General features: G+C 46.3%; 1 protein-coding gene across 1 annotated transcript in view; it reads left to right on the top strand.

Moving 5' to 3' along the window:
• Positions 1-21,638, top strand: part of IQCA1 (IQ motif containing with AAA domain 1) — a 645,805-nt gene that overhangs the window by 534,234 nt on the left and 89,933 nt on the right. Inside the window, exon 15 of the mRNA XM_029606410.1 lies at positions 9,285-9,484. Within this exon, the coding sequence (XP_029462270.1) occupies positions 9,285-9,484 (200 nt within the window). The remainder of the gene's footprint in view (positions 1-9,284; positions 9,485-21,638) is intronic.

Below are 21,638 nucleotides of genomic sequence, written 5' to 3'. Positions count from 1 at the left end.
AACACAACAAACCATAGTTCATTCTCCTGCAAGTTATTAGCACCTTGGTGGAATAAAGTTTCCCCATCGCTTACTTCAAGTTGATGTTTCCATGGCTGACTCAAATGCTGATTCTTTCACTCCTTCACGAGCAGATTTTGTATGTCGCAGACCAATTCTACTTTTGGAGGCATATCCCTGGTTGGGTTGTAAAAGCCACCGATTGGTCTTCAGGCATGAATTTCTCAAAGCTGGAGAGGCCTGTGTGAGGACTGGGCGCAGACCCCATGAAGGCAAATTCCGCAGACATGTTAATCTTGCCACCAACATGATGAAGCCGTAGATTCAACGATAAACTCTCCTGTGTCTTCACGGCAGACCGCCAACAACGCTCAGTACCTGCACCTCACAGCGTTTCAATGTTCTTTCACGTAAAATGGAAGTAGAACTACCAGCGGTGGCAGTAGTGAGTTGATATGCCCAGCAGGGCTGAAGTCCCTCTGATACTGGAACTACGATCTCTGAGTTGCTGAGCTGTAAGGAGAGACTATAGGTAGTGAGTAGACAGGGTATGCTGGGCATAACCAGTGGTAGATGATACACTCACAATTGTAGATATCTGTAATGTCTTCTTATGCAACAGAGAGTCTTCAGTATTCAGGAACAGGAGCCGCATGCGAGTACTGGTTCCTATAGGCAGTCTGAAATAGAACTCACATTAACTGTGTATGGGATGGCTTCTGGAATAGAAGAGAGGCTAGGAGAGATTTAGGAACATAGGCCCTCGTGGAGCGAGTACCGGTTCCTATCTGTTAATCTGTAATAGTAATCCATAAGATATAGGTATGCGATATCTTCTGAGGAAGAAGAGAGTCTGAGAAAGGTATTAGGAACATAGGCCCTTAAGGGGCGAGTACCGGTTCCTATCTGCAATCTGCAATAGTAAATTACGATCTCCGTACCTGCGATAACGTCTTAGACTGAAGGGAGTCTTAGAGATTAGGAACAAGGGCCCTCGTGGAGCGAGTATCGGTTCCTGTCTGTAATAGGACTCAATGTGTTTACGTCTGCGATCGTCTCCAGGCAATAGGAGTCTTCTGAGTCTTCGGGAACGTAGGCCCTCGAGGAGCGAGTACCGTATCCCGTCCAACAATCTGAAATCAAGAAGAGAGAGAGCGGAGCCCCCGAGAAGCAGGTACTCCTGGTAAGTTTGAAAAAGCTGAGCAGTGGAGAAAGATTTCCCCTTGCTGACTCAGATCGTTGTTGCAAGTAGCATAGACTGCCGAAGCAAGTCCCATTGGAGTTCCTTGCTAACTCGTTTGTAGTTAGCAAACAAAGACCTTTAAATTGAAAACGGATGACGTCACTACGGGAGGACGCCCCCGAGGTTCGCGCCCTTGCTGGTACAAAGTCTGGAGCGCGCGCTCTCCCTTAATTCATCAGGAACATGGCGGATCCATGGCATCAGGCCAGCCTGGGGATACCGGGACCAAGAGGCGGGGAGAAGCCATGGCTGCATCTGTCCGTCTGAGCCGAAGGGAGTCGCCACAAAGGTAGAGAGGGTGGAGCGAGGGCGAGAATAGGCATGAACGCAACAGGCCTTAAGGAGGCCTTCTGTACTGGTCCCTGTCTCCGCCATCCAGACCCGAACCGCCCCTTCATCGTAGAGGTTGACGCATCCGCCATTGGTGTGGGGATGGTCCTCAACCAATACTCCATGAAGGGAGCCTTAGTCCCGTGCTCCTTTTACTCCCACAAGTTCTCATCCGCAGAACGCAACTATACTATTGGATACTGCAAACTCCTGGCCGTGAAGCTGGCTCTCCAGGAGTGGCGCCCCTGGCTTGAGGGGGCTCAGCACAAGTTTACCATTTACATGGACCACAAGAATCTAGAACAACTTAAAGAAGCCCAGCTACTGAACACACAGCAGGCCTGCTGGGCCCTCTTCTTTGCGCGGTTCAACTTCGAGTTATGCTACCACCGGCTGCGAAAAATCTCCGTGCCGATGACTCTCACGCTCAGTAGATCTAGAGGATACTCCCTAAGGTCCGACCCACATCATTGATCCCGCATGCATCTCCCTCGCAGCCACTACCACCGTGCCATCCGGTAAGATGGTGGTGCCTCGTCGCCTCCGAGAGCGAGTACTATGCTGGGCCCATTATTCTCGACTCACTGGTCACCCCGGTCAGGCTCGGACCCTGGAGATGCTCTGCAGGCATTACTGGTGGCCCAGCATGGTGAGGGACTCCTGTGATTATGTAGATTCTTGTCCCATCTGCGCCCAGCAGAAGACGCCCACTGGACACCCGTGGGGTCTTCTCCATCCTCTTCCGGCACCTACAGAACCATCGACAAACCTTGCCATTGACTTCATTGTGGAATTACCCCCTTCCAAGGGAAACACCGTGATTTGGGTCGTCATAGACTGTTTCTCCAAGATGGCCCATTTCATACCTCTGCCTAACTTGCCTTCCAGTCCCGAACTGGGGCGCCTCTTCTTGACCCAAGTCTTTCGCCTACATGGACTCCCACAGGAGATCATGTCGGACCGAGGCCCACAATTCACGGGGAAGTATTGGAGGTCCTTATGCCGCCAAGTTTAACATCACCCTAAACTTAACCTCCACTTATCACCCTCAGGCGAACAGCCAGGCCGAACGAACAAACCAGTCCCTAAAGGCCTTTCTTCGGTCCTACGTAAACGACCAGCAGGGCAAGTGGGCTGATCTCCTCCCATGGGCAGAATTTGCGCATAACACCCACGTTGCAGTCGCCACAGGGAGCTCCCCGTTCCACGTCATCTATGGCCAACAGCCCCGTCCACCTCTTCCAGTTCTTCTGAATGTGCCATTGTCGGCAGCTCAAGCAACAGTCCAGTCAATTCAGCACCTCTGGGAGCAAGTCACACAGAGACTGGGTCAGGCCGCTGAGCAGGCAAGGAAGATTGCTGATACCAATCACTGCGCTGCCCCCATGTTCCTTCCTGGCCAGAAGGTATGGCTTAGCAACAAACATATCCAACTTTGTTTACCTTCCAAGAGGTCCTTTCCCAGTTTTGCGGCTAGTGGGGGTCATCACATATCAGCTTCGCCTACCCGCCAGCTTATGCATTCATAACATGTTCCACGTCTCGCTCCTCAAGCCTCTTGTTATGTCTTGGCCCTCATGATGACTGCCACCTCCAACCCAAGTCTCAGCGGAACCGGAAGCTTGCCTCCAAATAAAGGAAGTTTTAGATGTCTGTCATAGGAGAGGGTGCTGGGAGTATCTCCTGTCATGGGAGGGGTTCAGACCCAAAGAAAACTCATGGGAACCCTCTCACAACATTCTGGACAAGGAGCTTCTGTGAACCTTCCATCAAGTGCACCCTGAGAAGCCTAGGCCGATGAGAGGAAGGCCTGGGGGGGGGGGGGGGTACTGTTGCGCGCCCCAGCCGCACTAAGGCTGTGCCTGGCCCTGCTCACCTTCTGGTCGTAGCTAGCCGTCTGCGCCCTCAAGCTCCTAACTCCTCGGCCTCCTCAATTCCGGACCCAGTTCCCTCCTGCTCTGGTGCTCCGCATCCCTCACAGCACAGAGAAGCCCGCACCACGCCTTCCTGCAGTTGGCCCCTAGGCGTGCGTGCACGCACAGGGCCGACCTTTAAAGGCGTCGCAGCGGGAAACTGTTCCGCGGCGCCCAGTGATGACGTCACCTGAGCCCTGCATAGAAATGAAAAGCTTGCAGGTCAGGATACCAATGTGTAAAGTGACTTTCAGTATTTTCCATTAGTTGAAGCCACTTTAAAGTTGCGGGATCTGTTACCATCTGAAATCGTTGCCCCAATAGATAATAAAGCAGGGTCTCTACTGCCATAGCTGCAGTGCTAATTATTCCCAATCAATTCCACCTGCAGGATTACCCTGGACACTGGTTTCACCCCACCACCCTGTTGCTTCTCCCTTTGCTTGGGTCAAGGGCTTCCTCTCAGCATCAAGCACTCTGGGAAATGACGCTTCTAAGGCCCTTTTTCCTAACCTGGGCTTTCTAGCTCTTATCTTAGCCCTGTTCAGGTTTGTCTGAGCTGGCACAGACAAGGCAGGGATTGATGTTCTCTCTTACTCCTCACCTCAAACAGATTCAATGGTTTTTCAAAGAAATGGAGGAAATAAAATGGAACAAAAATGTACCAAATCAGAACAGTCTAATTTGGATTCTTTTTCCAATACAGGGCAAACTGATGTGCTTTTAGTTGTTCAGACATAAAATCTTCCATTAGTGATACATTTCCAATGTTGGACTGTATGGGCCCTGTGCAGTTCTAACAGCTGATGTTTGAATCATGTAGGGCTCCTTAGATACAGGGTCCCATGATTCAAACAGGGGATGTTTTAACCAAGAGCCTGCAGGAGGAAGGAGGGTCCAGTGTCCAAGCTGCAACCTGACTGGCTTAAAGGTGCTGGGCCATCAGGGTAGAGGGAGCTATGGGACAGTGTAGGAGAAGAACTGGGACTAGAAGAGGGAGGAGAAGGGATTCATAAATTGGTTGGTTAGGGGTAATGAGGGGAAGAATAGGGATTGAGGGGAAGACGAACAGGGACTTAAGGGAAAAACAAGGGAAGAATGGGTGGCAGGGACTAGAGGGAGAGCAGGAGAAGAACAATAGGCAGATATTGGGAGGGAGTGCAGAGGAAGAAAGGGACACAGGGCAGAGGAGACCTGGGGTAGAAGGAGATTTGGGGATTCATATAGAGCAGGGACTAGGATGCAAAGTAGAGGTCTGGATATATGTATATAAGTGCATATGTATATTGTATATAGATAGATAGATATAGAAATAAATATATAGATGTATATCTAAGTGTAGGAGGGGTAATGTCAAAAAGGGAGCATAGCTCCCTGGTCACTTTTGAATCTTACTAAGATTTTGCTACCAGAGATATGGAAGGATAAGCATATAGAAGACCTGTCTCCTAAGGAAACAGGTGACTGCCACAAGTTTACTTTCTGATCTACTGGAGCAGAAGATTGGTATATATCTATAGATAGAAGGTAGCTTGTGGGGACAAGATCGCCACCTGATACTCTCTGTTAAGGACACTCCCTGGTTCTCTTCTTGGCATTGTTTCTTTATTGAATTTCTTTTACATAGATTTTTTATATTCCACTATTTGCAGTACTTCAAATTCAGGTATTGTAGGTATTTCCCTATCCCCAGAAGGCTTATAATCTAAGTTTGTACCTGAGGAAATGGAGAGTAAAGTGACTTGCGCAAGGAGCAGCACTGGGACTCAAACACTGGTCTTGTGGGGTATAGCCCACTGCTCTAACCACTAGGCTACTCCTCCACTCCTTCCTGCTTCATTCGTTATGCCTCCAAAAAGGAAGGGGAAGGTTAGGACTTACCCCACTGAGTCCTCTCCACTTCCAGGGCAGCATCTAATTGACTCCATTGTACCTGAAGACTGGAGGGTGGCTAATGTAACCCCAATATTTAAAAAGGGCTCCAGGGGCGTTCTGGGAAACTACAGACTGGTTAGTCTGACTTCAGTGCCAGGAAAAATAGTGGAATGTGTTCTAAACATCAAAATCAAAGAAAATATAGAAAGACATGGTTTAATGGAACAAAGTCAGCATGGCTTTACCCAGGGCAAGTCTTACCTTACAAATCTGCTTCACTTTTTTGAAGAAGTTAATAAACATGTGGTTAAAGGTGAAACTGTAGATGTAGTGTACTTGGATTTTCAGAAGGCATTTGACAAAGTCCCTCATGAGAGGCTTCTAGGAAAAGTAAAATGTCATGAGATAGGTCGTGATGTCCTTTCGTGGATTACAAACTGGCTAAAAGACAGGAAACAGAGTAGGATTAAATGGACAATTTTCTCAATGGAAGGGAGTGGGCAGTGGAGTGCCTCAGGGATCTGCATTGGGACCCGTACTTTTCAATATATTTATAAATGATCTGGAAAGAAATATGACAAGTGAGGTAATCAAATCTGCAGATGATACAAAATTGTTCAGAGTAGTTAAATCACAAACAGATTGTGATAAAGTGCAGGAAGACCTTGTGAGACTGGAAAATTGGGCATCCAAATGGCAGATGAAATGTAATGTGGATAAGTGCAAGGTGACACATATAGGGAAAAATAACCCATGCTATAATTACACAATGTTAGGTTCCATATTAGGAGCTACCACCCAAGAAAGAGATCTAGGCATCATAGTGGATAACACATTGAAATCATCGGTTCAGTGTGCTGTGGCAGTCAAAAAAGCAAACAGAATGTTAGGAATTATTAGAAAGGGAATGGTGAATAAAATGGAAAATGTCATAATGCCTCTGTCTCGCTCCATGGTGAGACCGCACCTTGAATACTGTATACAATTCTGGTCGACGCAACTCAAAAAAGATATAATTACGATGGAGAAGGTACAGAGAAAGGCAACCAAAATGATAAAAGGGATGGAACAGCTCCCCTATGAGGAAATACTAAAGAGGTTAGGACTTTTCAGCTGAGGGGGAATATGACAGAGGTGTTTAAAATCATGAGAGGTCTAGAATGGGTAAATGTGAATCGTTTTTTTACTCTTTCGGATAATAGAAAGACTAGGGGGCACTCCATGAAGTTAGCATATGGCACATGTAAAACTAATCGAAGAAAGTTCTTTTTCACTCAACGCACAATTAAACTCTGGAATTTGATGCCAGAGGACGTGGTTAGTGCAGTTAGTGTAGCTGTGTTTAAAAAAGGATTGGATAAGTTCTTGGAGGAGAAGTCCATTACCTGCTATTAATTAAGTTGACTTAGAAAATAGCCACTGCTATTACTAGCAACAGTAACATGGAATAGACTTAGTTTTTGGATACTTGCCAGGTTCTTATGACCTGGATTGGCCACTGTTGGAAACAGGACGCTGGGCTTGATGGACCCTTGGTCTGACCCAGTATGGCATGTTCTTATGTTCTTCACAGTTCCTGCTTCAGAGAGGGTGGTTCGCGTTGCTGACTCCGACAGAGGCACGCCGGAGTTGGCTGTGGAGGAGGTTTATCTCAGCCCCCTTGATGACTGACTTCCTCTTGTGCCGCTGAGTTTCTCCTCCAAAGCACCAGTGTCCCTATCTGATGATGTTGGTGCTAGTGCTGGCAGTGAGGGCTCTTTGGAAGAGAGGGAGCTTGCTGTAGATTTTCTCCATTCATCAAAGGAGAGGATTTTGCACACTACCGCTGACTCTTCTCCTGGTTTTTCTCAACCTTTCCCAGGTACTGTTTCTAGTGGTGCTTGTTTTGTGCCTCCCAAGGCAAAGATTGTGACTTTGGATGCTATCTGGGATTTAATGGCTCAATTTTGATCTGTTTTTTTCCCAATGTTCTTCCAAAGTAGACTCTATTGCCAACAAACTGGAATCACTATCTGCTGACTTCGACTCTCAGCACCAGGTTGTTGCTGGGATGATACCCACCTTGTAAGATGAAGTTAAGATGGTGAAATCAATTCAAGCTTCACTTATACAGGAACTTGGAAATATTTCCAGAAGTGTTGAATTGATAGAAAATAGACTTTGTCACTTAAACCTCCGTTTGTTGAATTTTCTTCGTGTTATTAGTGAATTGCATCGGTTACCTGTTCATAGATATTTTCAGGAGGTCTTAAATATTTCCTCTGATATGGTTTATTCTCTTACTAAAGTCTATTTTCTGCCTCGTAGGAATAATACTCAGATTCCTGTTAATTTAGTGTTAACTGCTTTTTTGGAATCTTCAGAATATGAGGTGGCAGAGCGATTAACTTTGTTAATCTCTTCCTTTACTGAATCAGATTTAAGTATTGTGATGAAGGCTTATTTTCAACTATGAGCAAACAGTTTATGGGACAAAGTGTTTGTATTTTCCCAGACATAGCATGTGTTACTCAAGAAAGGAGGAAAGGATTTCTGTCTTTGTATCAGGAAACCTGTGCTCTTGGAGCTTCCTTCTTTCTACGATATCTTATCCCTGTAAATGTGTGGTAAAATTTCAGCAGAACCCATATGTTTTTTTTGCTCCTGAACAACTTAGGGCATTTATTGATTCTAAAAAATCACTTGCTGGTTCTTATTCATCTGTCACATAGTTGGTCTTTATATGTATTAGCAGGAAAGTTTCAATTATCATGCTAAGGTAGTTTCTTTTGTGATTTTCTTATTCATTCTCCTCAATTTTTGCCCCCTTTATTTTCTTTATTTAGTTTGTGGGCTACTGCGATTGCAAAGTTATTTATCCTATTGGAAGAAATTGTTTTGGTACATTATTTCTCAGTCATATTTCTTTTCCAAGTTCTTGCGCTTTGTAATAATATATAATTCAATAAATAAAAAGTAAAAAAAAAAAGGTAGTCTGTGTTTGGATGATGTTTCTCTGTCTCATTGTGGCAGGTATACACATATGCAAGTCACGAAGCATGTACTACCCTATCTCTACATATATTAATGTGGCCTTGTCGCACTGAAACAGTGGTATGCGTGGAAATGATACATATACAGTGAGTGACTAGCACAGGATGTACCCAGGAATGCATAGGAACGCTATTTATGCATGGGCATGTCTTGAGTCAGCCATGTACTGTTTGTCCCTGTGCCTCCACTGGCAACCCAGGGTCACAGCAGACATTGGCATAATGGCCTACCCAGTCCCCAGCTGGGTGGCATAGCAAAGCAGGGAGAGGCACTGGGAGAGATATGCTCCTCTATGGCTAGAATTAGAGACATTTCTACCTGCTTTATCTAGGTGTGGGGGCCATGTCTACCCATCATTTTGTGACAGGACCTTTCAACTAGTTCAACAATATAGGAGAGTTCAGAAATGGTGTCTGACTGAATGTGACAGAAAGTAGTATGTCTCCTAAACCCATATAAACTGAAAGAATCAAATGTTCCAACTTTCCACTATAAAAAGCCATATCTTTTATGAAAATATGACTAAAAATGTGATGAGCCACAAGTTGACCAAGCCCTTACTGCCAAATTTGAATAAAAGAACATTAGTATTGATTTGTTAATGGACTGTAAATCTATGCCCATTTTAAATTGTTCATCTACAAGTGGACAAGAAATTTAGTTCATTTCTGCCTATAACTTGTATATTACAGTAGCATCGATCAAGTTGTCTGGAATACTCATGTTTGTGATTCTCTCTCCATCTGTCATTAACCTCTTCACTATTTCTCCTTTCTTCTAACATTTCTCTCCTTTTTCTCCCTCTGCTGGCTCTCATAGTTTCATTTGCATATGAATTATTTCATTCCCTTAAATGAAAGTAATATTAATGACATGGTTATTTTCTCTAGGTTCTCAAGCAGTACATGAGAAAGCTCCTCAGGTGAAAACCCTGCTGTTGGCTGGGCCAGCTGGGGTAGGAAAGAAAATGCTTGTTCATGCTATCTGCACTGAAACAGGAGCCAACCTCTTCAACTTGTCGTCTGCTAACATCAGTGGGAAATACCCTGGCAAAAAAGGCCTGCGCATGATGCTACATATGGTCTTTAAGGTACTCTATGGCTAGCCTTCTTTTCCCTCATTTTCTTTGATACTTGATATGCATCAGTACCTCAAAAGTTCACATAGTAAGTATTAATGTGCACCTGACTGAAAATATAAATATTGAGGTTCATATTCAAAGGGGTGTGCCCAGCCAAGTTCAGACTTAACTGGACAGTCCCTGAGGTTTCAATTTCCTTCCCAGCTGAATGGGTAAAACTTACCTGGCTAAAACTTATCAGATTTAAAAAGAAGCAGAGAAAAGCATACTGGGAGTAGGGCTTAAAATTAGCCAGGTAGGGCTGATGTTCAGTGCTACCCAGATAAGTTTAGCTAGGTAAGTTTACAACTATATTTTGAATATAACTGGGAAAGTTAAAAAAAAAGAAAGAAAGAAAACTCCCCACAGGACAACTGCAGCCCAACCCCTACCCCTTGCATTTCCTCCTAAGTTAAAAACAAATGTTGAGCCTACGATGACTTGATACTGTCCTCCCTCATACCTCACAAAATAAAAATGAAAGAAAACATGGGGTTGTAGCATGCCAGTCACCTCCTCCCCATGCCCCCAAGTTAAAAACAAATGTTGGTGCTGCAGCGATCCAATCCCCCTTTCCTGTACCTGAAAAAATAAGGGTACTATCCCGCCAACCCCCGAAAGCCTTCTGGTACTCCAGCGGACGTAGGTGAATCTCTTATCTCTTCTTGTGGAGTGAATATCTAAAGACTGGTACAGTAAATATGAATTGGCACTTAGATATTAATTCATTCACTTCACTGTGTTGCGGATTGGTCAGTCTCACCAACAACTGACCATTCCCCATTGAGAACTGAATGAAGTGAATTAATTCTAAGTGTCAGCTCCTGTTTGCTATACCAGCATTTAGATTTTCATCCTGCAGAGGAGGTAATAGCTCTTTCTCCTCCTGTTGGGGTACTAAAAGACTTTGAGACAGTGGGGCTAGAAAGAGCAGGATCAGTCTGCTAAAGCCTTATCTTTTTCTTTTACTTGGGGCGGGGGCAGGGGCAGAGATTGGACTACTATGGCCTTGCGGCTTCATTTTTTTTTTAACTTGGTGAAGTCTGTGGTGGAAGGGGATTGGATCACTACATCCCACTATTTTGATGGGTGTTTTACAAGATGTGGAAGGGGGTATCTGGCCACTATAATAAGCCATATATATATTTTTTTAATATTCAGTTAACTTTATCTAGGTAACATTAGCTAAGTATATCCAGCAGGAGACTTGTCTCAAGAATACTCAGCTAAAGTTATCTAGGTAGCTTTACCCAGATAATTTTGCTGCTTCTCGGCTCACTGAATACGAACCTCATTGATTTTAAATAGTACCTCACATTGGCCTCAGACTTTGCCAAATTTATTTGAATATCTACTAGGGATGTGAATTGTTTTTTGACGATTTAAAATATCGTCCGTTCCCTGTACGTACCTGGATCAGTCCAGACAGTGGGTTATATCCCCCGACCAGCAGATGGAGTCAGAACAGAGTTTGAGAGCGTCAGCATATGGAGTAGTGCACCCTCTGCTGGAGCTTAGTATTCTTCTGACTCCAGCAGATGTGAGTGGGGGGATCCACTAGCTCCCCCAGATTGACAGGGTTTCTTCATTTTTGGTTATTTCTTTCTTTTTCTCCACAGTATTTCCCTGTCTTATGTTTCTCTTCATTTTGGATCCTTAAAATTAAAAAAAAAAAAAAAAAAAAAAGACTTTTCAATTTTTGAGGAGGCGTGTGTCTGTGGCTCTGCCTTCTCTATTCTGTACTCCTTTCCTCTTCCGTTGGGGTAAGTGGAAGTTTTTTGAGTTTCTTTCTCCACAGGTTTGCTTCTTTTTGGTGGTGCCCCGTGGATGCCGGTGGTTCCGGCCGCTCCACGCGTCGTTGTGGGTCCCGTGGTTCGCAAGCTCCGCCCGCGGGTGCGTGCTCAACTGAAACGGGGGTTTTCCCCCGCAGTTCCTGGACCCCTTCGGCGGGTTCTTAGGGCCATTCCAGCCCCCCCCCCCCCCCCCCCCCGCGGCACTAGCTCGTTTCTGGGCCCCCCCCCCCCCGAGGCTTTTTTCCCGGTGCTGACATGCTGCGGTCCTCGAGGTGTGAAGCCTGCGGCGAACCGGGGAATCAATTTCTGAGGGAGGGGCTTTGTGAGCGGTGCTTCCCCGACGGGGAAGGCACCCTGCAGTCCTCCGGTGCGATTTCGGACCTGCCTCCTCCTCAGCCCGGGCGGCGCGGGCCGGCCACGACGCCGCCTTTGGCGGGAACGGCGGCCATTTTAGGGGGACAGCATGAGATGGACTCGCTCCCAGATGCAGACAGGATTGGTTGCACTGGCTCTCAACAGGCTTTGCCCCCGGCGGGGGGTTTGCCCGACCGGGGCTCCCAGGACAGTCCCCCCCCCCAGGGATTCCAATCAGCTCCCCGTTTTTTCTCACCTGATTTTATTCTGGCAATGCACATGGCTTATTTGCAGGGTATGGGAGCGCAGGCGCCGAATCCCCTGGGGGCCCCTCCCCCCAAGGTTCCTAAACTTGCTGTTGGTCTCACCGCCTCGCCCGTTACGCCTGGATCCCTGCCGGGTCCCTCTCCCGTGCCACCCTGGCGTACCACGGGGGCGGCTTCGCCGGTGAGAGACGACTCCCCGGAACCCCCGGAGGCGCATCCGGATGGACATACGGAGGGGGACGACCCTCGAGCCCTACGGATTTTTCAAAAAGAAGAGCTGGATGAACTCATCCACCATATTATTCAGGAGCTGGACCTCGATCCACCTCCAGATCCGCCGACCCCTGTGGCTCCTGCCGTCACCACCTCTTCTCGCAAAGGGGATCCAGTACTTGCCACCCTCCGTCCTAGGGCAAGGGCTTTCCCTATCCATGAGTTCTTCCTACAGCTTCTCACCAGGGAGTGGGACACTCCCGAGGCATCCTTGAAAGTCACACACGCCATGGAAAAGCTATACCCGCTCCCTGAGGATTTTTTGGATCTTATCAAGGTGCCCAAGGTGGATTCAGCGGTGTCGGCAGTGACCAAGAGGATGACCATCCCGGTCACGGGTGGAACGGCCCTGCGGGATACGCAGGACCGTAAACTAGAAACCTTCCTCAAGAGGGTCTTCGAAGTCTCCGCCCTAGCTATGCGGGCCGTGATGTGCAGTTCGCTCGTGCAAAGGGCCAGCTTACTCTGGGTACAGCAGCTTCTCACCTCTCAGGAGTTGCCCCCCGAAGAGGCCGCCCAGGTGGACCGTCTGGAATCTGCCATAGCATACGGGGCGGACGCCTTGTATGATCTCTTTCGCGTAATGGCGCGGTCCATGGTTTCGGTTGTAGCAGCCCGACGGCTCTTGTGGCTTCGCAACTGGGCGGCGGATGCTTCCTCCAAGTCGAGCCTTGGCTCCCTCCCCTTTCGGGGGAAGTTTTTATTTGGATCAAGTCACTGGGGGAAAATTCGGTGCATCGGCTGCCGGAGGATAGACAGCGTTCCTTCAGGTCATTTTCTTCCGGTAGAACCAGGGCCAGGGCACAGCGATGTTATAGGTCTTACCGGCAGTCCGGTTCCCGGACACAGCCGACAAGATCCCAGCCTTGGTCTCGTTCCTTTCGTGGGCGGAGGCCCGCAAGAGAGGGTCCAGGGCAGGGAAATCCACCCACAAAGTCCTCCCAATGATGCCAAAGGAGCCCATTTCTCACCTCCCCGGAGCGGAGGCCGCCTCATGGACTTCTACGAGGAGTGGGCAGTTATCTCCATGGACCAGTGGGTGCTGGACACCATAAGAGACGGTTACGCCTTGGAGTTTGTCCGCCCCCCGAGGGACCGGTTCATCTTCTCCCCCTGCGGTTCGGATCTCAAGAGGATAGCGGTTCAACAAACACTAGACCGACTGCAGGAAATAGGGGCCATCGTTCCCGTCCCCTTCGACGAGGTGGGCTTGGGCCACTATTCCTTTTACTTCATCGTTCCCAAAAAGGACGGTTCCTTTCGGCCCATCCTGGACTTGAAGGAGGTAAACAAGGCCCTCAGGGTCAGCCGGTTCTGCATGGAGACTCTTCGATCAGTGATTGCCGCAGTGCACAAGGGAGAATTCCTCGCTTCACTGGATCTCTCGGAAGCATACTTGCACATTCCCATCCTGCCGGCTCACCGGCGGTATCTTCGCTTCAAGATTCTCGGTCAACACTTTCAGTTCAAGGCGCTTCCCTTCGGTTTGGCGACTGCACCTTGGACCTTCACAAAGATCATGGTAGTGGTGGCGGCGGCCCTCCGCAAGGAGGGTATCCTAGTACATCCGTACCTAGACGACTGGCTGATTCGAGCGAAGTCCTTCTCACATGGTCAGACCTCAGTGGCCAGAGTAGTACAATTCCTACGCTCTCTGGGCTGGGTGGTGAACCTTCCAAAGAGTTCCCTTGTGCCCTCGCAACACCTGGATTTCTTAGGAGCGAGCTTCGATACCCGGCGGGGTATGGTGTTCCTGCGCCAGGACAAGGCGCAAGCCCTGAGGGAGCACGTGTCTCAGTTTTCGGCTTTGGAAGAACCAACCGCCTGGAATTATCTGCAGCTCCTGGGAGTAATGCCCTCCACCATCGACATGGTACCCTGGGCGTTTGCACACCTGCATCCACTGCAGGCGTCCCTGCTATCCCGTTGGAAACCAGTCTCCCAGGAGTATCAGGTGATCCTGACGCTTCCACCATTAGCCAGGAAAAGCCTGGATTGGTGGCTTGTCCCCTCGCATCTGGCTCGGGGAGTCTCGCTCGAGGTTCCCAATTGGGTGGTGGGAAAACTGGCACAATAAAACAACCCTAAAACCCACCCCGACCCTTTAAAATAAATCCCCCACCCTCCTGAACCTCCCCCCCAAAATGTCTTAAATTACCTGGGGTCCAGTGCGGGGGTCCCGGTGTGATGTTACACTCTCGGGCCACGGGTGCGTGGATAGAAATGGCGCCGGTGCTACCTTTGCCCTGTCATATGACAGGGCAAAGGTAGCGCCGGTGCCATTTCTATCCACGCACCCGTGGCCCGAGAGTGGAACATCACACCGGGACCCCCCACTGGACCCCAGGTAATTTAAGACATTTGGGGGGGTGGTTCGGGAGGGTGGGGGATTTATTTTAAAGGGCCGGGGTGGGTTTTAGGGTTGTTTTAGTGTGCCCGAGAGTGGAAGATCACATCGGGACCCCCCCCCCCCCCACTGGACCCCAGGTAATTTAAGACATTTTGGGGGGGGTTCGGGATGGTGGGGGATTTATTTTAAAGGGTTGGGGTGGGTTTTAGGGTTGTTTTAGTGTGCCGGTTTTCCCGCCCTCCCCCGATTTACGATTTACACGATATTTAAAAAAACAAAACTGCGACGATCCGATTCCCTCCCCCCCCAGCCGAAATTGATCGTTAACACGATCGATCACACGATTCACATCTCTAATATCTACCATGAGATTAATATCAACAAAATACATCTTCTGGCATAAAATTATATATTACTTAGGTATGCGTTCTTTTATTGCTTATAAATATCCAATTTGTAAATCCTTGTATTAATTGACTGTTGTCTTTCTGACTGAAATCAGTTTTATTTCTAATTTGCCTGTGTCACTGATAGATTGGATTAATGTGTTGCTTCTATCACCAGTTACAAAGACTAGGTTATATTCTCTGAGAATAATCAGGATGTGAAGTCCTCACAGGTGGGTGACATTATCCAACAGAGCTCAAGCTGTTGAAGTTTACTTCATAGCTTCTAGTTTCTTTTGGCACATACTACTGAGCACATGCATGCCATAACATATCACTGACATCATGTGAGGCCCCTTTCGGTTCTTATTTTTTCTTGGAGCTCAAAGGTCATGTCTAGTTTTTCTGAAGAGATTTTTTCTGAAGCTTTTGTATATTTTTCTCACAGGGCCTCTTGGTTCACTTTATCTCATGCTGCTTAATTTCACTAGTTATGTGTTTGGTCTTTTTCAAGTTTTCTTTATATTTTCAGCAGCAACCATATGCATTGATAGCAATACTGTCAGGGTTTTCCTTTAAAATGGAGTCATTTGATTTTGTCTCAGTTATTTTTCAGGCAATGTGCCATAAAGAGAAGAGGGCCAGTGGCTTCAAAAATACTGTTGGTGCAGATGCATCATGTCTATCACGGAGCCCCATGACAGATGTATGCTCTGCTTGGGCAATAAACACATTGTCTTAGGGTGTCCCACATGTGGGAAGATGATTCCTAGAGGACATTGTTGCTAGTTAGAATTGATAGAAAGCAAGTCTGGCCCATCTGCATTGAAGGGCCCATGGGCTGAACCCTTGGCATCCTTCGATATCAAGCCATAGAGGCCAGGGAGATAGCCATTGTCTAGCTACCCCCACTGATGAAGCAAATGATTTCATTTCATCAAAACCAGCATCAAGGAGAACCAATACGAAGCAACAGCAAAGGCTAAGAATCATCAGTATTGATCCCCTTCGATGCATGATGCCAGTAGCAGGGAGATTCTGGCTGAAGCATAAACCACTAAGCATTCTTACAAAGAGGATAGCTCATACATTGATCTCAAGAAATGTGACAGCCTCCAAGGGCCCAGAATCCAGCCATTGATCTTCTTCAAGTCTTCCAAGAAGATGCAACTAGTCTTCCTGCTTCCTACAAGGTATTGGCATTGGCAGTTTTTGAGAAGGAATTGGAAAGAAGGATCCAAGCAGCACTGGACTGTATGGCTGCGATCATTGATGCATCAGTATTATCATTGTAAATAGCCTTGCAAACTGAAATCCAACTCCTGTTGGAGATTGTTATGGCATTGGGTGGAAGGAACCCAATCCCAGTTCCTTAAGAGAGGCATCATCATTAAGACCCACCTTAATATTGTCAATTTTGATTGCATTGGGAGAGGAAGCTTCTCCAAAGCATAGATGTTCATCAGAGTCTAGATGCCACAAGTTTCTGATTCTGGCTCAAAGTGTGAGTGTTCCTGGGTGTATACCTATGGATCTGAGGACTACTCTAATTGGGAGTTGTCAACAGGTCTCTGCTTGGATACCTGTCCTACAGGTCTGAAAGACCTCAACTTCACTGATTTTGTAACAAGAATGGTGAAGACCATTCCATTTATTTTACAGAAGGGGGAAAGGTCCACAACAAAAATGCTTGACATTCTCCAGTTTCTTAATCCCCACCAGGAGAATGAAGCAATACCTACCCATGAGATCTTTCAGGAGACACAGATGAGAATGTGGGACCTTCCCACCCCATGTCACTGGTTAACAAAAAAGAAAACACAATATATTGTGTCCAAAAGGCTCCCAGATTCATGAAGCAGTAACTGCTAGAGTTGTGCAGCGATACTGCACTTCGGTTTGGGCTTCGTCTTTTGGCCCACCACAGGAAATTTTGTTTATACTGCGGTTCGGGCTTTTTTTTTTTTCAGGGGACCCCGATTTTTGGGTTAGTGCGCTAACTCCCATTAGTGCATGCTAACATTTTAAAGTTAGCGTACACTAACCTGAAAACTGAATTTTTCTGAAATTTCGGAAAAATTGCTTTCGTTTTTCGGTTCTCCTGAGCCAGGACGAATTTGACAATTTCATTGAAATTGTCTAATTCATGAAAAACAAATGCACATCCCTAGTAACTGCCTTATCAGTCAGTTGTAATTGATTCCTCTTTCAAAAAGGCCAAGAGGTCTAGAAATTACTCTTCTGTGCCCCTAGGAAGGTAATCTTTTGCTCTGGACCTTATTGGAAGGAAAGTTTTTCAGGATACTATGTAGAGATGTGCTTCGTTTTTTTCTGCCGGGTCGTTTTTTGGTTCGGATACTTCGTGGTACAATTCGGGTTTTCTCGTTTCGTTTTTCGAAAAACGAAACAAGGAAACCCGAAACCGGGCCAAAAAACGAATCGGGAAACGAAGCTAAAAAAAAACCCCACCCCAAGCATTTAAAAGCATTTTCGTTCATATATACAACCCCCCCCCCCCATCCCGATCCCTCCCCAAGACTTACGAACATCCCTGGTGGTCCAGCGGGGTCCCGGGTGCCAATCGATCCTTCGTGCCCATGTGCGCTATTGCCAGGCTTGCTCAAAATGGTGCCGACTGCCGAATAGCCTCTGAACTACCATGTCACAGGGGCTACCGGCGCCATTGGTCAGCCCCTGTCACATGGCCATCGGCGCCATCTTGTGCTCCTGTCATGTGACTGGAGCTGACCAATGGTGCCGAAAGCCTCTGTGACATAGTATGGGCAAAGGCTATTGGCGCCATTTTGATTACTGGCAGCCGACAACGAAATCGCTCCCAGACCCCCGCTGCACCCCCAGGGATTATTGGCAAGCCTTGGGGGGGTCAGGAGGGGGCTCTTGACCCCCCCAAGGTCAGGAGGGGGCTCTTGACCCCCCAAGGCTTGCCAATAATCCCTGGGGGTCCAGCGGGGGTCCGGGAGCGATTTCATTGTCGGATGCCAGTAATCAAAATGGCGCCGATAGCCTTTGCCCATACTATGTCACAGAGGCTTTCGGCGCCATTGGTCAGCTCCAGTCACATGACAGGAGCACAAGATGGTGCCAATGGCCATGTGACAGGGGCTGACCAATGGCGCCGGTAGCCCCTGTGACATGGTAGTTCAGGCTATTCGGCACCATTTTGAGCAAGCCTGGCAATAGCGCACAACATGGGCACGAAGGATCAAATGGCACCCGGGACCCCGCTGGACCACCAGGGATGTTCGTAAGTCTTGGGGAGGGATCGGGATCAAGGGGGGGGGGGGTGTTGTATTATAGTTAATTTAAATGTTTGGGGTGGTTTTTAATTTAAAAAAAAAAAAAGTGCCCCTCTCCCCATGCAAACCCGAAAAACGAAATTTCCCCGAAATTCGGGGAAAATTCTTTTCGGGTTTCGGGGTTTCGGGGACTCCGAAACCACAACGAATTAGGAAATTACACGATAAACGAACCACATCTCTAATGTCCAGTGCCCGCATAGCATCCTACCAGCTGTTCACGGCCAATATATGTGAAAACATTTTGAAAAAGTTGAAGGACATATCAGAGCATCTCCCTCAAGAGATGTGTGACTCACCGGAATTACCAGTGGACAACAGTATGGAGTGTAGAAAACACATGGTCAGATTGATTTATGATGTTTTTTGAAAAGAAACAGAGAGTCTCTGCAGTAGGTATTGGTACTCACATTGTTTTACATAAACCGTTGGCCTAGAATAACCTCAGACACTTGGGTTTTCAGCATAATGAAAAAAGGATACAGATTACATTTATTGGAAACTCCACCAAATTGCCCTCCAAGAAGCTCATGGTTTGCTCAAGACTAGGAACTGCTGCAAAAGGAACTCTCCTCTTAGAACCAATGCAGTCAAAATCTGTTCCTGCAAGGGAAAGAAGGCAAGGATTTTATTCCAAGTACATTAAGGCCACTTCAAAATACAGCAGCTAGAATATTAACCGGAAAAAGAAGGGGGGACCACATAACTGAAACACTAGTGGAACTACATTGGCTACCCATTGAGCACAGAATAAAATACAAAGCCTTATGTACCATACATAAACTAATACATGATGAAAAAGCAGCCTGGCTAAACACGGCACTATGAGTACACATCCCACACAGAAACCTTCGCTCAGCAAACAAAGCACTCTTAACCATTCCTTCAGTAAAAACAACGAGACTAACCCAAGTGAGAGATAGGGCCTTATCTTTAGCAGGCCCCACACTTTGGAACACAATGCCTCTAGAGATCAGATTGCAAAGAGATCTCAAAACCTTTAAGAAAAGTTTTAAAACATGGCTTTTTAAACAAGCATTTTTAAAAGAGACCGGAGAATAGAAAATATACAGGAAGAGGCAAAAGAGCACCAGCACACAGCACTATTCTCAGAAATGTGCACTATAATAGCCTAACAATTCTATTTCACAACAAACATAAGTGTAAAACACAGAGAATATGAATTTTATCTGGGAATAGTACCTTTCAGGTACAACTGGTCGTTACCTTTATCACTAAACAATTGATTGTCTTATAATGATTTTTGTAACCGAACCTTTTGTGGCACCTGTTAGAATGTACTATAGTATGCACTCACCTACCTTAATTTATGTACCTACATGTAAACCGTTGCGATGGTATAGAAGAGATTTTAAATACATAAATAAATAAATACTTCCTGATTCTAAAGAAAACAGAGGGACTCCATCCCATCCTAGAGTTGTGGGCTTTCAACAAATTCCTGGTAAAGGAAATGTTCAAGATGTTTTCCCTGGGCATCTGGAAAAAGAGGACTGGATATGCTCCTTGGATTTGAAGGATGCTTACACCAACATAATATTTTTAGCTCACTGGAGGTATCTCAGATTTTTAGTAGGGAAACACCACCTCCATTATTGTGTACTGCCACTGAGCCTAGCACCACATATGTTCACAAAATATCTTGCAGTGGTTGCAGTGCATCTACATAGGTTGGGGGTGCAAATATTTCTCTACCTGGATGATTGGTTGGTCAAGAGCACATCTTAAGGGGATACCAGGCTCAATGAGGAAAATCATCTGGGTGCTAGAGTTGCTAGGGTTTGTCATAAATTATCCCAAATCCCATTTGAGCCCATCATCTCAATTGCAATTTATGAGTACTTCTAGATATGACTCAGGCAAAAGCTTTTCTTTCACAACAAAGGATGTTCACAATGATGTCCACAGAGGAAGAAATAAAACAGAATAAGCAAGCATCAGCATGGGACATGTTGAGGTTGTTGGCCTCATGGCTCCAACAGTACATATCACTCCCTTGGCATGTCTCCATATGAGGTAAATCCAGTGGACCTTATGATCATAGTGGACTCAGGTCACTTTCGAGACAGCATCCAGATCATTGTGCAGCTCAAGGGCTTTGTCCTGGTGGTTTATTCAATCCAATCTGGCCTCCAACTGAAATTGTTCTAACCATAGATGCATCCAACCTAGGCTGGGAAGCTCATGTCGAGGGACTCAGTGCTCATGGTCTTTCTTTTTCTGAGGAAAGGTTCTATCAAATAAATTTTGTAGAGCTAAGGGTGATACTGTATGCTCTAAAGGCTTTCAGTGGCCAATAAAATTGGCCTCATTCAGACAGATAATCAGGTAGCAGTATTCTATATGAACAAGGAGAGAGAAACAGATTTAGGCTTCCTGTATCAGATGCAAGCCTAAGTCATTTCTCAGGGAATGGTTCTATGGGCCATGTACCTGGCAGGCAAGGAGAATGTTCTGAAAGACAGATTGAGTCAAATCTTGGAACCACTAAAATGGTCTGTTGACAAGAGAATTGCAAATCAGATATTCCACAGGTGGGGAATATCTATGGTAGATCTGTTGTGTCTCATCTGAACAGAAAGGTCCCTAATTTGTGGTCCAGAAAAGGAACTCAAGACAAACCAGCCTTGAATGCCTTCTCCCTAGACTGGGGAAAGGATCTTCTCTATGCTTATTCTCCAAATTGTCTAGTAGCCAAACTTTCTAAAACTCAAAGGAAACCAAGGGACCATGGATCCTCATAGATCCCCATTGGCTGAGATAAATTTGATTTCCATTCCTATGGGAGTTGTCTATCAGGGAACCAATCCTATTGTGGAATTCCCCAACTCTCATCACTCAAAACCATGGAACACTGCATCATCTCAAAATCAAGTCCCTAGATCTCACAGGTTGGATATTGAGAGGAAAGCATTGAATTTTCTTAAATTATCTGAATATGTGTCTCAAATTCTTTTGGTTTCTAAGAAAGATGCTGCAAGGAAATTGTACGGTTTTAAATGAAGGAGGTTTGCCTTCTGGTGTGAACAAAAGACCCAGACCCTATCTCCTGTTTCACATAAAAAATGCTTGAATATCTTCTACATTTTTCTGAATCTGGTCTTTAAACTAACTCAGTATTTGCCTGGTGCTGGGCATTTTTATGTTAACCTGATGGTAGACTTGTTTCTCTTTTCTTTGACAACAAGATTAATCTTATTAAGAAGTCCTTTAACTGCATACCAATCAGATGCAGTGACTGGTTGACAGCATATTTGCTTGACTGCTAACCAACAATTGATGGTGTAGCCCAATCCTGGGGATAGGAACCAAGAGTTTGCTGAGATAGATGATATTAAATGTATTGGGCCAGATAACCTAGTTT

Source organism: Rhinatrema bivittatum, chromosome 6 (assembly GCF_901001135.1).
Source record: "Rhinatrema bivittatum chromosome 6, aRhiBiv1.1, whole genome shotgun sequence".
In the NCBI taxonomy this organism is placed as follows: domain Eukaryota; kingdom Metazoa; phylum Chordata; class Amphibia; order Gymnophiona; family Rhinatrematidae; genus Rhinatrema; species Rhinatrema bivittatum.
The sequence above is the reverse complement of the archived record's forward strand: the minus strand, read 5'-3'. Positions and strand labels throughout refer to the sequence as shown.